This window comes from Odocoileus virginianus, chromosome 15 (genome assembly GCF_023699985.2).
Source record: "Odocoileus virginianus isolate 20LAN1187 ecotype Illinois chromosome 15, Ovbor_1.2, whole genome shotgun sequence".
Taxonomy (NCBI): Eukaryota; Metazoa; Chordata; class Mammalia; order Artiodactyla; family Cervidae; genus Odocoileus; species Odocoileus virginianus.
In genome coordinates, this window is record NC_069688.1 from 18,852,499 (window position 1) to 18,872,035 (window position 19,537).

The 19,537-nt window shown below is 41.8% G+C and overlaps 1 protein-coding gene across 5 annotated transcripts in view; it reads right to left on the reverse strand.

The window, feature by feature from the left end:
* The window catches only part of ST18 (ST18 C2H2C-type zinc finger transcription factor), a 90,262-nt gene that overhangs the window by 63,628 nt on the left and 7,097 nt on the right, over positions 1–19,537 (reverse strand). For 2 of the 5 annotated variants that reach the window (XR_011491448.1, XM_070477096.1), the window contains exons 2-3: positions 19,424–19,522; positions 16,408–16,441 (exon numbers count right to left, since the gene is read on the reverse strand). Coding sequence is in view for 4 of the 5 variants with exons in the window: in XM_070477096.1 (XP_070333197.1) it covers positions 16,408–16,441; positions 19,424–19,508 (119 nt within the window). In the remaining variant the exon portion in view is untranslated. The remainder of the gene's footprint in view (positions 1–16,407; positions 16,442–19,423; positions 19,523–19,537) is intronic. The other 3 variants (XM_070477100.1, XM_070477099.1, XM_070477098.1) reach the window with 3 other exon arrangements.

Sequence of the window (19,537 nt, forward strand, 5' to 3'; positions counted from 1 at the left end):
ATCTGTATTTTTACCTGAAATTTTTGGTTACATATTCAGCAAATGCTTCCATTTAGTAACCTGAATTCTAACTGGAAATGGTGCTCCCTTTGATGACAACATATAGCTGAAATTTTATTCAAAAATGATGGTGGAAAATAGCAATTAGATAACACTGATGATAGATTCATTGCTGGAGGTCTGTTTGACGTCAAATTCACTGACCTTTCAGGTTTAGGAAACTGTGAGTCCCTCAAACCTGTGCAATGAACACTGGGTTCTAGAATAATTTTCCAGCTTATTTTACACAGTAACAAATCCTCAATGCAAGTTAACAGAAGATATGTAACACATTTAAAAACACAGGTTCATATATGGGAATGGGCTTCCCAGGTGGCACTAGTGGTAAAGAATCCTGCCTGCCAAAACCTATGTAAGAGATGCAGGTTTGATCCCTGGGTTGGGAAGATCCCCTGGAGGTAAACATGAAAACCCACTCCAGTATTCTTGCCTGGAGAATCCCCATGGACAGAGGAGCTTGGCGGGCTACAGTCCTTAGGGTTGCAAAGAGTTGGACACAACTGAAGTGACTCAGCACAAACATATATTGGGACATCCATTCCCCACATATATGGGAATAGAATCTAAAAAAGAGTGGATATATGTATATTTATAACCAACTTACTTTGCTGTATGCCTGAAACTAACAAAGCATTGTACATCAACTATTCTTCTATAAAAATTAATTTTAAAATGTAGGTTCAGCAATAGCTATACTTTGAGTACATCCCCCCAAAAGAATAGGACAGGAAAGCAAATGGAAGTTATAAATCCCTGAGTCCAAGAAACTATTTACGTGCTCCAATATTTCCAGGGAAAATTCATATTGGGTATTCCTGTTGTTTTCTTCTGGTTAGAAAGAAAAGCACAGACTCACAGGAAGGGACCCAGAAATATGAATCTGAAAAATGACTGACAAGAAAAAAAATGCAGGTATGATGTTCAAAAAAGAAAAACTTATACTATTATTTTTTCAGAGACATGATATTATTTGAGGAAAACCCCAAAGAACCTAAATTATTAAAATAAGGAAGCAAATTTAATGAAGTCACTGTTTAAAATGATTTGAACTTCTATAAACCAGTGATAAAAATGAGAAAAAATTAAAGTAAAACCATTTATGATGCATGGAAGTATGAAATACTGAGGAATAAATTAATACAAGACATGTAAAACTTATACAAAGCAAATAACATTTTGAGAAAATTAAAGACAATCTTCATAAAGGAAGAAATAGAAAATGTTCATGGAATAAAAGATTCAGTACTGAGCGGTTTCAATTCTTCTCAAATTTTACCTACTAGTTTTAATGCAACCCCAAACAAAATCCCAAGAAGAATTTTTTTTCTTTTTTTTAGCAATTGACAAGTTAACTCTAAAATTTGTATGGAAATGAAAAGAACCAAGAACAGCAAAAAATGGTCTTGAAGAAGAACAATGAGGAAGTTGAAAGACTTACAGACCTGGATGTCAGAGTTTATCATAAACCTTTAGTACCTGAGACAGGTATTTCTGGTGCAAACATAAACAAATAGAGAAAAATAACAGAGTGTAAATTCCTTCTGCTGGATCCAGAAATAAACTCACACAAATACAGTCAATTTATGGCAAAGGTGTCACTGGGGAAAGAGTTGTTTCTTCAGTGGCTGGCACTGGGTCAACTGAATATTTATCTGAAAAAAAGTCTTGACTCTAACTGATGGTGCATACAACAAACTATTCATGACAATATAGATTTAAGCCATGTACTATAAAACAATAAAACTCCCAGAAAGAAATGTGAGAAAGTCCTTTCATGACCTTGGCAAAAACTTCCTAAGCAGTTTACAAAATGCAATGATTTAAAGGAAAACACTGATAAATTAGAATACCTTAAACTTAAAAATCTTTATTCATCAAGAAATATTAATCGAGTTAATAAGGAAAGCTTTCTGTCAATATTCTGGTTTTTAATCTATTTACACAAACTTGTTTAGGTTGTGAAAATTCATTGAGCTCTCCTCTTATGATAAGTACAAGCTTCTATAGATATATTACACTCTTCAAAACAATAAAAGGCCAATAAGACAAAAAATTCTTTCAAATGAATACGAAAATGACAAGTAACTTAAAAGCGGGCAAAAACATGGCAGGAAAACTGATACACAAATCAAGAGGCACTCAGGCTCTTTCCTCTCCAGGTAAACACAAAAACCTAACTGGCTTCTTGGCAAGTGAAGTGGGAACTCTGAGTGGAATCCTCTAAAACTTCTCCATCCCAGCCTCAAAATAGTAACCCCCAAACATCATATTCTAGAAGAAATGACAGTGATTAGTGTCACTTAAAACTTAGAGGATGCATGGCTGGTGGGCCCTATGTTCTTTCTCTTCATTAAATCTAACAGTATGAGTGAAGGAAGTTAGATAAAGAAATAGCATATGACATCCTTTATACATGGAATCTAAAAAGAAGTGATACAAAATAACTTATTCACAAAACAGAAAGGGATTCACAGACTTAAGGAAGAAACTTGTGGTTGCCTAGGGAGAAGGATGGGGGGAAGGGATAGTGAGGGAGTTTGGGATGGACGTGCACACACTGTTGTATTTAAAATGGATAACCGACAAAGACCTACTGTACACTGAGCTCTGCTCAATGCCATGCGGCAGTCTGGATGAGAGGGGAGTTTGGGGGAGAACGGATACATGCAGATGTAGAGCTGAGCCACTCTGCTATGCACCTGAAACTATCACAACACTTAATCGGCAATATTCCAAAATAAAACAAAAAGTTAGAGTGCAGACTCTTAGTAAGACTGATCCTCGGGGTTAACAGTGGGCAACCACAAACTCAAATAATAGTTCTAAAAAGAAAGGATATTTGCTTTACAGATTAACATAGACACAACTATGAGTGTTCCGCAGTCACTGATGTGGTAGATACATACTTTCCAACCTCGATCAGCGAGTGGAACCAGGACTGCTGGCATTCCCCACCCTGGCTCAGCGGTAGAGAGCCCTCCTGCGGTGCAGGACATGTGGGCTTGATCCCTATGTCCAGAAGATCCCCTGAAGAAGGAAATGGCAGCCCACTCCAGTATTCCTGCCTGGGAGAATCCCAAGGACAGAGGAGCCTGGCGGGCTATAGTCTGTGGGGTCACAAAGAATAGGACACAACTGAGTGACTTGTTAGTCACACACAACATGTATTTGAGTGTGGATTCGCCTGGCCCATCTTCAGCACTTCAGACAGCACTGCTATCTGAACGTTCTGCCAACAAGAATTCTCATAGGTCTCTAAGAGACCCAGCTAGGAAGACAAAGAAAATAACTGGATACACCACCGGTATGACTTACAGCACATCCCGGCCTGATGGAGTGACAGAATAACCTCTGAAAGGCAAAGCTGAGATCTGGCTTGAAAGTGCTACCCTGCCAAGAGGGTGTGCTTTCTTTGGGGCCAGTATGCACACTTGATGACCATTATGTAGTCCTGCCCTCCATGGTTTGGATATTTGGGCCTAAGAGCTAACAAACAGGTGGAATGAGGAATGACTTGGTTTAGCATGATTCCTAATGACCAACTTGAAGGATCTGTATATTACTCCCCCTAAATCCATCCTCTGAGGGTCTAAAGGTCCTGGTCCCTTAAGGGAGGGATTCCACTGGAGGACACCTGAGAGTCTGATCAAAGTTCCAGCTCCGCCTGCCTCTCAGTCACGTGGATCTCTTGGGCGGGGAGTCCAGCAGGCAGGAGGGTTGCAGTCCTGGCAGGAGTATGGATCCTGGCTGTCGAGAACAGCAAGGCTGCCATTAAATTTGGGGAACAGAAAAGAGCACATAAAGGGTCATTTAGTGAGCCTCTTGGCCTCTCCTGGTTCTTTCTGGCCAGACTTGACAGCCAATCAGCTAAGCAGCAGCCAGAAACTTGAAGGTCGTGGTGACCAGGGCTCAGGTCCCTTAGGGATGAAGGTCACCAGGTAAGCCATTTAGGCAAGCAGGGATGCTAAGCAAGAAGGAGGGTGTGGATGGAGGGGTGTGTAGACAACGAGAGGGACCAAGCCTGGGAGCAGCCCCCACAGCCGAGTACCCGGGAGCGTGTGCTCACCCGGCTACTCTCAACTTCTATGAAATCAGGAGACAGGCCCCTGAGGGAAAGTTAAGTCTGTGTTCACTTGAAATGGGCCTCCTGATTTCCAAGTCACAGGCCACCACAAACACAAGTTTACTTTTACACAGATGAGCCTGGGGAGTCACTTTTCTTTCATGGAGGACAATCCCGGAGTCCACGCCCAGCTCACTCAGCCACATGGTGGACACTCGTGCCCACGCTCACGGTCAGAGAGCTGTGTGAAGCACAGCACCCACAGAAAACCTATAATTTAAGCTTCTCCTGTGACTCATGTCATCAATTCAGCAGCCACGTCGTTGCTATTTATTGATGGTTGGTTTGCTGTCATGGAACACTGATTCCATCGGCAAGGTTATTTGATAATATCAGGTTTATAAGAGCAAGGGTTTTTTTCCCATAAGGCCAGAGCTAATAGATGCTTTTTCCTCATTTAATTGGGATTAAATTTTATGAATGATCAATTACTTGCATAATGCTCACAACAGTTTTTTCATAAAATAGTCAAGCCATTAAAAGCCACATTGTAATAATAACGATAACAACAACAACAATAATAAAAACTTGCTCTGAATCCTGAGTAACAGTGGAAGGAGCTAAGAATACTATCTCAACCCCCCTGCTCCCCTTGCCCCACCAGGCTGGTGAACACTCTTCCCTGGGATACCATTTTGACGACACTGTCAGAACACACTCCTTCTGTGCCACCATGGGGGGTATAGAAGTCTCCATGATTGTAAAACTTAACTCCCTAATTGTCATTGTCTCTCCCAGTAACCTGGGACTGTCTAAAAGGGAACAGAGTGCTTCTTGTTCATTTCTTATCTCCTGTACATCTATAGACTTCCCAGGTGGTGCAGTGGTAAAGACCCCGCCTGTCAATGTAGGAGATGCAGAAGACAAGGGTTTGATCCCTGGCTCGGGAAGATGCCCTGGAAGAGAAAATGGCAACTCACTCCAGTATTTTCACTCCATGGAAAGTTCCATGGACAGAGGAGCCTGGAGGGCTACAGTCCTTGGGGTTGAAAATGGTTGGACACAACTTGAGCATGCACGCACCAGCACCAGTGCATCTCCAAGGCCTGGGTCTTGGTACCACACTTCATAAATGTGGCCTGCAGCTGAAGTCCATCCAGATGTAAGTGTATGAAGATGACTTCATGCAAACAGGAATTGCCTTTCCCTGGGAGAGGCATCAAAACCAACCCAGTGACTGTTCAGACAATGTGGCTGCCCATTCTCCTTGGAACAACAGGTCGTTGATCCACATGGGCTTTTGCTCCTAGTTGCCCTCTCCACCAAGGAAAGCCAAAAGAGAGATGGTTGGGGGTGGGGTTAACAGGAGCAGGTGAGTCAGTAAATCCTACTTTATTCATAAAGTTAAATCAGGAACTAAGGATGGGTTTGCAGCCTCTTTGTGATCGTGGGGCAGTCACTCTGGGAAACACATCAGGACCACACAAGTAAACCCTACATTTGGTGGCTTCAAATGAAGATCAGGGAGCATTAAGTACCACCTATTTTAGTACTGAATGACTAGAACACAGATGTTCTCCGTTCTCTCCTGTGAACATTTACTGACTTTTTTTTTTCCCTCAAGATGTGCAGACATGAACTCTTTCTAAGGAGCAGGCTCTGAATGGCTCTGAATGTTGAGAATAACAGAGAGTAAGGCTTAATTCATTAAAAAATTTGATGTAAGAATGAAATGTTTTGGGTGCTTCCTGGGTGGTCAAGTGGCTAAGACTCCACTCTCCCAATGCATGGGCCCATGTTTGATCCCTGGTCAAGGAACTAGATCCCACATATCAAAACTAAGACTGTACAGGCTGGAACTAAAAATCCCCCATGCTGCAATGAAGAGCAAAAATCCCATGTGCCACAACTAAGACCTGGTACAAGCCAAATTAGTTAATTAATTAAAAAATAAAAATATTAAAAATGGGTGCAATGTTTTTACATTCAAAAGGTAATCATAACTATATCTGGCATATAAGCAACTAACATAGTGGCTTCATGCTCTTTAAAATATAATGAATTCACTTTATATACACATACTTCTGCCAGATAGTCTTTATATTTGATTATTCCGTAGTAAGAAGGAGAGTCACATCATTTTTGTCATCTAGGATGGATTTTATCAATGTTGACCTTTTTCATTATTTGCTGATTTCTTTTCCTGGTCATTCCTGGTGTGGTGTCTATTATAGACATTTCTCAGTGTTCAAAAGAATGGTTTTCTCAGTTTCAAGAGGGGTGGGTCTAGTAGAACATTGAAAGCAGACATTTGCAGAAGAAAAGGTAACATGAAGAGAAGGAAAGGCAGAGAGAGGGAGAGAACATGAGGTGGAGACGTCAGGGAAGGGAGGCTGGGAGGAAACTGTGTGTACCCATGTGTGCGTGTATGTGCACTGTGTATGTGCCCTTGTGTGTATGCATGGGTACCTGTGTGCATATGTGCATTTGTGCGTGGGTGTGCCAAGTGCACAACGTCAAAGACCAGCAGAAATAGACGCCAAGAGACACCAACATGAGGGAGAGGCTCACCCACTGATGAAAACAAACGGACCAGGCACACACACAAACTCAACAGCACAACTCCATCAACTAACACGGTAACGTCTGACTTTTAACACGACTGTGACAAAAGACACTTTTAGAGCATGTGGCTCTTTTATGACTACCGTCGTAAATGCCGATTTTATTTCTTGACATTTACCTGAATGCAGATATTTGGTCCATAAATCTAGTTTCCTTTCTTAGTTCCCCGAACTAAAAAAAAAACCTAGAAACTTACAGATACACACAAGGCCATTGGTATGAACAAGAGTTGTCTGACATTTGGATGGCTTCCATTTATCCTTCTCCACTTCACCAAAACATACCATGAATCATTTCACAGAACTTGCTGCCGTGCAGGAGAAATATTTAAAAGGAGGATCAAGCATTAAATAGTCAAGTGAGTGCTGAATTAGCAGGGAACATCTCCTCCGATGTATTATAAAAATTGGGTGTATGTAAATCTATGTGTCATCCCACTATATATGTGTATGTGGAAGTATATATATGCACACACACAAATCTGTGCAGTGCTTTGGCAGCCAAGTATTCCACGAATCAGAAATAACTTGCTTTAAGAGGCTGTCCCTGATTTAGAAGCTCTCAACTAAAGACTGAGCCTGCAAGTCCACAAGTCACTTCCCATCAGAGTGAGTCTGAAGTTCAGGGAAGAGCAGATCTGACATGCAAGTGGATTGACAGCCTGGAAGAGTTCACCAAGAAGTCACCAGCAAAGAGGGTCAGGGACACATCTGGGGTGGGGGTCCAGTGTTTAGAGACTGGGGAGCTGAGGGAGAACCAGAGATGAGAGCTGAGATAGAATCAGAGAGGCAGGGGCAGTCAGGAAGGTGAGTGGGCCTGCCAGTCCTTCCTTCCTGCAAGGAACTTGGAGCCCTTGACCCCAGGAGAGATGGTGGGCTCTGTGTCTGCCTCTACCTCCAAGGACACAGGCCTTCAGAGGGCTGAAGGGTCTGAACTCTCTCAGCTTTCAGGGGGTACCAGGAAGAGCAGAGCTGATTCCATGGTCACCCGGGGCATAGGAGATCATTTCTCTACAACTGTGGCTATCCTGGCCTGGAGAACATCCTGCCCCATGAGCAGCATGCCATAGAGTGGAGGCATGTACCCGACCTCAGGTGGGGACCACGTGAGCACCTTCATGTATCAGATGCTCCAGTCCTCGCCTTCCTCCAAGTATCCTGCATCCAGTAGCAGCGGTTCCACCTGCTGCCCTGTGACCCCAGGCCTCCTGTCCACAGACTCACTGGCTAATTCCTAACAAAAGCATCTCAGAAGCGGGCAATAGGCACTTATATTCTGGCTGTGATTTCTTTTCCTGACTGAAAATGCCCAAAGGAAACTAAGGGAGAAAGTAACAGAATTAAGAGCACCTTGTTTTTATGTTGGATGAAATAGACTGTAGGGGAAAACATGCATTGATGGTAGAAAATAAAAGAGAAATGATTGTAGTGAGAGTGGCCTGGTTTGTAGTCAAGGGGCTGGTGGAAACTCTGCCAACTAAACAGTCTTGATTTTATTTATTTTTATTACTTTTTTGGCACTTTTTATTATTTTATTACTATGGGGTCTTAACCCTTTTAAAAAGTCTTGACTTTGAAGGGACAGAAGTAAGGAAAGAATTGAAGAATTTGAAAGCAGAGAGGTTATAGGCACTATATAAAAGAGAATCAACATATTAAATAAAAATTCCTTCATACGAGTCACTAATTACATCAAGGTAAAGGTGTTTGCTCAGTCGTGTCTGACTCTTTGTGACCTCATGGACTGTGGCCCAGCAGGCTTCTCTGTCCATGAGATTTCCCAGGCTAGAATATTGGAGTGAGTTGCCAATAATCCCTTCTCCAGCTCTCCAGGTCTTCCTGACCCAGGGATTGAACTTGGGTCTCCTGTGTCTTTTGCAACGGCAGGTGGATTCTTTACCACTGTACCACCTACAAAGCCCACTAATTGCATTACTTATTCTCTAAATGAACATTGGTAGACAGTAAGAAAAAAAACCTCAAGTAACATCATGTACTAAAGATACAATGGTAAATAAAATAGATTTCTTGCTTTCAAAAAGTTTACAGTATATCAAAAAGAATTATGTATGATTCATTAAACTTTTGTTCAATAGTTTGCTCTTTTTTTGAAGTCTCACCAACCAAATTCTAAACTTGAAGGCAGGGGATCTGCTTTCTTCTGGATGGGTGGACAGATGGATGAATGAATAATAAAATAGCTATAATTCAAAGTAATAAGTGCTTTAAAACAGACAGGAAAAGAAGTGCTTTGGGGACACAATGGAAGAAAGTATTAGTCAGCCTGGGAGGTCATGGGGACAGCTCATGGCGGAGATGACATTAGTCATTAGCCTTAAAGAGTGACTACAAATCCCACAGGGGAAAAGATAAAGGAGAGAATGTTGCCAGGAACAGATGTAATAGAATTGAGATGGAAAGAGAATGATATAACATAAAATAAAATAAGGAGTTTTAGGCTTGGGATTTCCTGCAGAAAATAGTCTGGTGATGAGACTGGAAGAAGAATATTTGGAAGTGGATGTGATACCAAAAAAGCACTTTTTGTTTCAAGGAGGATGAAATAAACAAGGAGAATGATCACACAAGGAAAAAAACTAAGTGAAAAGATAGCAGAGAACTTCAAAGGCAAAGACAAGTCAGAAGACACGTCTGCATAAAGCCGGAGGTCAGCTTAGCTCTGCTTGGAGGTGGGGGACAGTTATCGGGACCCAGAGGCCCAGACTGAAAATGCTGCACGGAGCAGCCTTAGTCAAGAAGGCAGAGGGATGTGACACTTGAACGTGGCTCCGAGGTCCCACAGAGGGTCTGACCCACAGCGAGGTCCCCTGGATCCAGGGCGGCAGTTCACCGAGATTCTCCCCAACACACTCCCCTGACAAAGTCCCAGTCTGTGTTAGAGTTTCAGGAAGTCACACACGGAGAGGAAACACTGCAACTAAAGCACACACATGCTTTAGGGGTAGGGAGTTGACATGTCAGTATGTGGGACACGTTTATCTGGGTCCACACTTCCAGGAGGAAAAACACAACAAAGTGTCAGAACTCTTATGTTTGCAAACACACACTGTAATTGAGAGGAGACTTCCAGTGGGTATATTAATAGCTTACTTGAGAGATAACAGCAGAGATGAAGAACCTGCCAGTGATTCAAGCTAATCGTTCCTTCTCAAAAGATGAAGGAGAAATTAGAGATGGAATGAAATACCTCTACATTGGGTTAGAGATGCTCCATGGAACAACTGGGTGAGAAGACAGGGACTGCATCTGAACTGTGACATGCCTGGGCAGGTTGAAAGGAAGCTCAGTGCATTGGTTACCTACACATCCAGGTGACAAGGCAGTCATGTGATCCATGGAAGCTGAAAGAGACCCTGGATTTTGTCTGAGACATAACCAAATCCTCTGAAAATTCATTGTAGATGCCTGTGAAAAGTGAAAGTGTTAGTCACTCAGTCGTGTCTGACTCCTTGCAACTCAACAGACTGTGGCCCGCAGGCTCCTCTGTCCATGGGCTTTCCCAGGCAAGCATACTGGAGTGGGTGCCATGCCCTCAGAGACCTCCTAAGAATGCAGGTTCACTCAGTCTGGCGTTAGCCTGGGAACCTGCACTTCTAATAAGCGCCCAGGGGTGCTCCAAGCAGGTAGACTCTGGGTAACACCTGGTCCCCGAGTAGGAGCAGACCCCTCCCTTCTCACTGTCACCCACAGGGATGTTATCATATAATCCCCTGGTTTATTACACCAGTGTGCTAACTGGGGCAACACTGGTGCAGAGGAAGTGCTGAATGAACACCAGGAAGGAAATAGTCTTTCCTCAATCAAGAGTAGCAAATTGTGCTGTGTAAAAAGGTTTGTGTATCCAGGTGGCGCTAGTGGTAAAGAAACTGCCTGCCGATGCAAGAGAAGCAACAGACGCAGGTTCACTCCCTGGGTTGAGATCTCCTGCAGAAGGAAATGGCAGCCTACTCCAGCATTCTTGCCTGGAGTATCCCATGGACAGAGGAGCCTGGCGGGCTACAGTCCATGGGGTCGTAGAGTCGGACACAACTGAAGCAAGCAAGCAAGCACCAAAGAAAGAAGAGCTAAGTGGATAAACAGTGATCTCTGTGGTTGAGTTCTGCAAACCTAAAGCCTCGGCGGGTGTGTCTTCATGTGTGGCCCACAAAGGTGGCCTGCATCATGGTTTTAGGAAAGGTCTGGTTTCTGGAGATGTTCACGCCGTATGTCCTAGAACCGTTGGCTGACCTGTACCACCCATATCCTTGTGATAACATTGGAACATGGAAAGAAAAGGTAGAGAAAAGAAAGCACATTGGCTTGTTCTTATTTTTTCTGAGAAACTTTACTCGGGATATTTATGTATAAGCCCCATGGTGTTTTTCCCAAGATGCAGGCTTTATGCTGAAAAATAGAACATACACAACCAAGCTGGGGAGCACCCGCCCCATGCAATCGCCATGTTATAGCTGCAAACTGGAAAGCACAGCTCTTCAGTCTCTCAGCTCCGCGTGCTGTGTTGGCCCCGTTCTAAATGCCCGTCCTTGGCCTCAGACCAACGGCAAAAACAACACACACCCCAGGATCTGTAAAATCCGCCTCGGAAGGACAAAGCCCATGACAGTTCATCACCTGGGAGACTGTTTTGAAAGGAAAACAACTAGAATGAACACAGATTTGTAGGAACTCCAGGTATTTTAACACAGACTTAAAAATCACATAACTCATTCATGGAATACAAAAATCTGGAAGGAAGGACAGTGATCTCTAATCAGCAGTGCTGTGAATCAAGAAAATGTGCTAGGCTTGGTTTGTAGGTCTGATACAGTCCACCTTGATTTATTCATCTATTGATAAGGTGTAAGTAAATATTCCCCCAAATGTGGGTGCTAAGATGGGATCTCAACATGCCAGTGCAGGTTCATCACTTGTAACAAAGATATCACCTAGTGGGGGTGCTGACGGTGGGGGAGGTTGTGGGGGTCTATCTGGAGTTCTCTACCTTCTGCTCAGTTTTGCTGTGAATATAAAACTGCTCTAAAAAGTAAAGACTATTGGGGGAACAAAGGAATGCTAGGTTCTGCACTAACGGGGCAATATAGTGACTACACTGTGTCCGGTGAGACATGGAGTACACTCTGGACCACAGACAGGCCCACAGACTGACTCTGGTCCAGTCTCTCTCAGTCCAAGACCTCGCGGGAATAAAGCACTAACTTCCCCCAACTCAGATTGTCAGATAAACCTAGACAATGTCACTTGAAATCAACACTGAATATTCATTTGAAGGAATGGTGCTGAAGGTGAAGCTCCAATACTTTGGCCACCTGATGTTAAGAGCCAACTCATTAGAAAAGACCCTGATGCTGGGAAGGATTGAAGACAAAAGGAGAAAGAGGTGGCAGAGGATGAGATGGTTGGATAGCATCACTCAATGGACATGTATTTGAGCAAACTCCAGGAGATTGTGAAGGACAGGGATGCCTGGCTTGCTGCAGTCCATGGGGTCACAAAGAGTCAGACACGATTTAGTGACCGAACAAGGTAAAAAGAGACAACTAAATTAAAATTTTATTACAAAACTTCAGCTAACTGGGAGGCAGCAATAAGAGCATGAAAGGACAGTGGGATTTACCTCTAATATAATTAAGAGCCTTGAATTCACTTGTGCCTCTAAGGAGTCACATAGAAAAGCCATTTCAGAGGCTGGAATATATTTTCCTAATGAGAGGAGAGGGGCTGGACTGGTGTAAAACACTTTGCCGACGCAGGACACAATTACCAATATTAGCAGATGCAATTGCAGGAGGATCAGATTAAGGATAACAGTAATAAAAGAAAAGAGCACAGAAAATCCAACAGTCATGATTTAGCGGACGCGTGAGAGCCCCCTCAGCACCACATGTAACCTGAATTCTGCTGGAGGAAAAGCTGGAAATGCTAATAAGACACATGATTAAAGGTGGGTCTGGGGTTATAAATTGCTTTTTTAATGGTGAGGATAGTAGCTGACATAGAGGATCATAAGAAGATGAGAATGTCAGTATCAATTTTTATTAGTGTCAGGAACAATATGCAATATATTTAAATCAGCTTCATTTGTATTAGTGTTTTTGTAAGTAGTAGCTGTAGAAGCAATAACATGCCCAATGCATTCTAAAAGAAAGAACTAAATAAAGTTGCCAAGGTTCTCTGAAAAAGAGCCACAAGTTTTACACTGGGGAAAATCAGCCACATTTCCTTAGATACTCAGAATTTAGGGGCAACATATTCTGGGTTCTGGACCAGAACAAAACTGCAGAATCAGTCAGAGGAACAGCTATAACAAATGGATAAAGTTTGACAAAATTAAAAAGAGACCAAAACTATAATTTTCCATACGAATCGGACTTTTTTTCAAGGTCTATATAGAACGGCAATTAGGGTTCATACCTGGATTAACCTGAGCCATTTAAGAAACAGCTTGAGACCTATTTAGCCTGAGCATGATCAGGCTGTTGAAAATAAGTAATTATCAAATTAACAATAATCAGTAATTTTTATAAACTCATTCTCAGTAAAGAAAAAATTAGGTGAATTCATTTTGCTTATGAATTTTCCAGCAATTACCACAAGCTTTCTGAATTGATTAATTAGTTTAATGACAAGTTAGGTAAAATTGAATATCTGACAAACATTTCTTTAGAGAATTAGGAGACTGGGAAATGTTATCTTTAATTCAAGTGTATTCTTATTTGAATTTCAGAAAACTAGGCTTTGAAATGCAAGTTCGATCCCTGGGTCAGGAAGATCCCCTGGAGAAGGGAATGACAACCCACTACAGTATTCTTGCCTGAAGAACCCCGTGGACAGAGGAGCCTGGCAAGCTACAGTCCATGGGATCACAAAGAGCTGGACACAACTGAGCAACCGAACACCAACAGGCTTTGAAAAATAAACTGTAAGGGTTAAACTACAAAATTGTAACAATCCAGATTCTGAGGACATGGATGGCAGACTTTCTTCTTGATTCATACTCTGGACAATCAGCATTAACTGCACAGGAGAGAGCACGAAGCCAGGGTGAGGAGCTGGCCTGAGTCCGAAGTCTGAATTCCTTACTAGTTGTTTAATCTTAGGCTATTTATGTAAACTATTTATTTTCACTTTCTTCATCAGAAAATTGGAAAAATAATAGTTTCTACCTTGTAAGGTTCTTGAAGAATTGATGAGACAAACTGCTCTAGGACACTCAGGACTCTCTGACTCTCAATAAATATTAGTTTGACTGTAATTATTGATGTTAATAAATATTAACATATTTAAATATCACTTATATAGTAATCCCTATTTCTCCATTAGTTAAGTTCAATTCAGTCACTCAGTCGTGTCTGACTCTTTGTGACCCCATGGACTGCAGCACACCAGGCTTGCCTGTCCATCACCAACTCCCAGAGCCTGCTCAAACTCATATCCATCAAGTCAGTGATGCCATCCAACCATCTTGTCCTCTGCTGTCCCCTTCTCCTGCCTTCAGTGTTTCCCAGCATCAGGGTCTTTTCCAATGAGGTTATTTAAACAATGCTGCTTCTCTCACAAAGTTGTTTCTCTCTGCTAATGTTTTCTTTTTTCTCTATGAATTTTAGGTCAAACACAAAATATATTCATTTCTTCAAAATTTTCCTTTGCTTTTCACATTATTCTTCAAGACACATTACTCAAAAGGCCTTCCCTGCCTCTGAGTAGTTCGACACCCTACAAAGAACGCTACTGGAAAACACAGTTCTTCAGCTGTGAGACCTCCAAGGAGCCCCCCTGGGAGGGCACGTATCTCAGACCCCTGAATCCTTGAGCACTGTCAACTTCTCTCCTCTACTCCTCAGAGACATCATCTCCAAACAAGAAGGAATTGTCAATAAGAAAAGATGCAAAAGCAAGAATTTAAGGGAGCCAGATACTGTGGGTGTATTCTGGGCTCTACTCTTATAAAAGCAGGTAAAAATGTAAAATTCTCAATGACAACGTCCACGTAGAAAGGGCCATGGCTTTCCTGCAAACACACTTCCACAGAGAAAAGCACCAGCATGAAGGCTTGTACCCAATTCTGACAGATCCCGTCCCACTCAATTGATGAATGAACTGAAGGTGCTCCTTTAGGAAGTCACAGAGCACAACTGCCTGGAAAAATGACTATGTAAATTGTCAATGCATACACTGTAAATTTCCAGGTGTACCAGACACTGTTACACATTCACACACCATTACCGGTCCAGACACTGTTGCCCGCACTCGTTTTCACACACTTCCCCCGAGGAACACGTATACTATCGCTGTTTTCAGAAAGACGGATTAGACCCTGAGTTTGGGACTTCCTGGGTTTGCACATCTAGAGAAGAGACAAGGTGTTCCTCTTGCTTGACAAATTTTGTTAAAAAATAGCACCAGGACAGAAAACGTATCATGATCACACATATCATGACAGAAAACACATGATCAGCAGCATGTGTTTCTTTTTAAATATGCACTTCGAAACAAAACAAAGCTAGACCTTGCAAAGACTCTATGAAAGAAAACCTATGTATTGGAGTTTATTCTGCAAAAACTAGTCCATTGGCATTTCCAGAGCATTGCCTGAGGCCCATATCACAGTCTCTAAGTCTGAAGTGCTTAGATCCACCCCAAATTCCATGTCACGTTACCTTCAAATACCTACAGTCAAAAATTCACATGATTATCTGATAATCTTTTTTAAATTTTTTAAATTGAAGTATGCTGATTCACAAGGTTGTGTTAGTTTTTGGTACACAGCACAGTGATTCAGCTACATATACATTGTATATAATTTCTTTTTCATATTCTTTTCCATTAGAGGTTATTACAAAATATTGAGTATGGCTTCCTGTGCTATACAGTAGGATCTTGTTTATTGATTTTATATATAGTAGTGTGTCTGTGTTAATCCCAAACTCCTAATTTATCCCCCCTTCCTTTTCGTAAGGATAACTTCATTTCCTATGTCTTGTGACTCTACTTTTGTTTTGTAAATAAGTTCATTTGTATTAGCCAAGACATGGAAGCAACGTAAGTGTTCATCAGCAGATGAATGGGTAAAGAAGATGTGGTACATACGCACAATGGAATATTCCTCAGTCTTTAAAAGGAATGAAGGAATATCACTTGTAGCAATGTTGGTGGACCCAGGGATTATCAAACTAAGTAAAACAAGCCTGACAAAGAAAGACATATCATGTGATACCACTTACATGTGGAATCTAAAAAAGAATTATCTGATTATTAAGGAGAAACATGGAGCACTCTGAACTGGGCTTATTCCTCAGTCAAGTTCTCAGATGACCTCAGTTCTGTTTCCATCAGCATGACAGCAAACCACAGGCAGGGTATGTACAGAGGCAGCACACCCCATGAGGAGAAAGTGGAAAGCCACTCACGTTACAGAAGAACGGTGTCTTGCTATCAAAACATTATCCTGGGTTGTTTTAGATGAACAGTCAGGAGTTTCTCCCCTTCTTTGTCTCTTTGGGGTAGAGACAAAGGTACATGAAATAGGCCCACTGGCTTAGTGCTCACAGTAAAATGAGGATCTGTGGCTTAAAAAGTACAAAACATTCTAATAATTAAAGCCAATCAATCTTAGAAAAAGGAAAGTAGGGCAACTCTTACCTCAGCTCCTGGATCAGAGAATCCATTGGTGCTACTGACAAAAAGAAAGGCAGAAAAGGAAAATCAGTGTATAATTTTGAAAAATGTATGACAGAAACCTTTCACCTCCTCGGGATGAGAACCAGTGGTTAGTGCAGTACACACATGCTAAGTCACTTTAGTATTATCTGACTCTTTTCAACCCCATGGACTATAATCCACCAGGTTCATCTGTCCATGGGATTCTCTGGACAAGAATACTGGAGTGGGTTACCAGACCCTCCTCCGACCCAGGGGTCAAACCCAAGTCTCCTACATCTCCTGCATTGGTAGATGTGTTCTAGCACCACTTGGGGAGCCCTGGTTAGTGCAGACCCAACAGTTTCCCTCTGGGCTGATTCATCTTTCCAGTTCTGGTTCTTTGGATACAAGAAGACAGGTGATCACGGCCCAGACATATAGTTCTGGGTTAGGCCTCCAGTGACCCTAGGACTTCGCAGTCATGGATCAACTTCCAAATACCTGTCTCTAGAACTTCACTGAAAAAGTACAGGAGCACAGAGGACAAACTATTTTTTATTTTATTTATTTATTTACTTTTCTTAATGTGGACCAATTTTTTAAGTCTATTGAATTTATTACACCATTGCTTCTGCTTGATGTTTTGGTTTTTTGGCTGCGAGGTATGTGAGATCTTAGCTCCCTGACCAGGGATTGAACCCACACCTCTGCATTGGAAGGTGAAGTCTTAACCATTGGACTGTGAGGGAAGTCCCTGAACTACTTTTTAAATCAATTTTATTGTCTCTAGGAAAATTTTCAAAAGAATCTTGTTTGCATTTTATTTATATTAAACAAGCATTTAAATAGAATGGACAATATTTTATTAATAAATGTCCTAAGATTCTGTTCCATAAATTTTATTCCTGGAGAAAGAAGAGAAGTTTGAGGCATGTTAATTTCAACCTCCAATTAAAAATAAGACACTTATAGAAAGAAGAGCGTTGATTTTTCTGAAGACTTATGGACAGAGGGAGAGGGGAGGAGAGGGCGAGATGTATGGAGAGAGTAACATGGAAACTTACATTAATAGACAGCCAATGGGAATGAGGTATGTCTCAGGGAACTCAAACAGGGGCTCTGCATCAACCTACAGGGGTGGGATGGGGAGGAAGATGGGAGGGGGTGAAAGAGGAGGGGACGTATGTCCACCTGTGGCTGGTTCATGTTGATGTTTGACAGAAAACAACAAAATTATGCAAAGCAATTATCCTTCAATTAAAAAATAAATACATTTGTAAAAGAAAGCAGTTAGAGAAAAAAAGAAATGATGGGAACTAAAGAAGTTCATGTTTATAAATACCTGCCTACCACAGAATAAGCAGCATATTGAGAGAGACAACAGGTGGTTTTAAAGATGACTCACGCTACATGAGAAACAGTTGTTTCATTTGTCCAACAACATTTTGGCTCTGTTTAAGAGTGCTTATGTATGTGCCAAAAGGATTCAAAGTCCAAAAAGAATGGTAAATTAAAATGCATTTGAAGTATGAGAGTCGTATGCTTTCAGAAGTCAGAACAAGAGATTCGAATGATCCAAATAGTTTCTAGAATATTAATATTTATGGCAGATGTGAGCCTATCCTAAATAGTGCTAGGATATTATCGCTAAACTCTTATTCCATGGAGAACTTTGCTGCCTAAAACTTTGATGTTTCCAAGATTGCATTCCAAATATTAGGGACTGTAGCCCACCAGGCTCCTCTGTCCATGGGATTTCCCAGGCAAGAATACTGGAGTGGGTTGCCATTTCCCTCTACAGGAGATCTTCCCAACCCAGGGATCAAACCTGTATGTCCTGCCTTGCAGGCAGGTTCTTTACCACTGAGCCAGCCAGCAGGGAAGCTGTTCCAAATAATAGGACATATGATGTAATTACTTTTAAAGTAACTTTAACTAAATCTGGTTAAAGAATACTGTACAACTTCAGTTTGGGTAGAGAAAATTTCCATATCTTGGGCCAAATGCAATAATGTGTGATTCTGCATTTTGGTTATCATGCCTAATGATATTCAGGGTTCTATTTTAACTGAAAAAAAAATCATCCTGGAATTTAAAAAAATGGGTGATTCCATACTTCACTGAAATGGGGATTACGTACCTTGACTACACAACACAAACACTGCTAACAGAAGCATTGAATTTGATTAGATGCTTTCAACTGTAAATCTCAAAATGCTTCCAAACGACTGCGTGATCACTCCCCAAGCCAACCCTTCCTCCACCAGGAGGCCGACCTGAGGAGGTCAGGCTGGGAACAGCCACCCGGCTCCCTCCAGAGGGCAGGCCGAATCTTCCGTTTAGAATGGAGGGTCACACAAATATAGCTAATTATAATAAAAGTTATTTTCCTTAAGGGGTATTATTGCCAGTCAATCCTGTTTTCCAGATGTTTCGATCATCAAGGGCCTGTTTATATTTCAATATTACATTACCATCTGTTGGTTACAAAAAGAGAGGGTAACCGGCAAGTTAAACCTTTCAGACATGACTTTGCAGAGCTGCCGAAAATCCCTGGCGGGGATAGTCCAAAACCAAACATCATCATTTTACTTGCGTGAAGTTTAGATTGGGAGCCACTAAACCAGATAACATAAAAATCAAAACCCACTTTGGCAATAAATGAACGGTTTGGACTTCTCCCTTGGGTGTTAAAGGTCACATTGATAATTTGAGGTCTCCATGAAGCCTTCTTCCCTCACTGACCTTTATACTGTTTTGCAGGATGTTTAAATCTACTCATGGTTGCATTTCATAAACACTAGCATCCTACATTATTTGGCCTTTTCTGGGTCCTTTAACTCCTGGTTCATATTCTTTAGCCTCTTAGGGCCATGATGCAGTGTCCTGGCTTGATTTAAAAACGGGAACCCTGAGCAAGTTGCGATCCTCCTGACTACACATCAGGGATCAAGCGTGGGACGCCCACATTTCACGGTGCTGGGCACGGGGTCACAGAATCTGCATGTTAACTCACCCTTGGCTCCTTTCGCACGGGTACGAAGTGTTTTGTCTTCAGCCTCTGCATCCATCTGTAACGTGAACACACAGTCCTGGGTCATTCCTTCGACACTGACTAAAATACAAACAC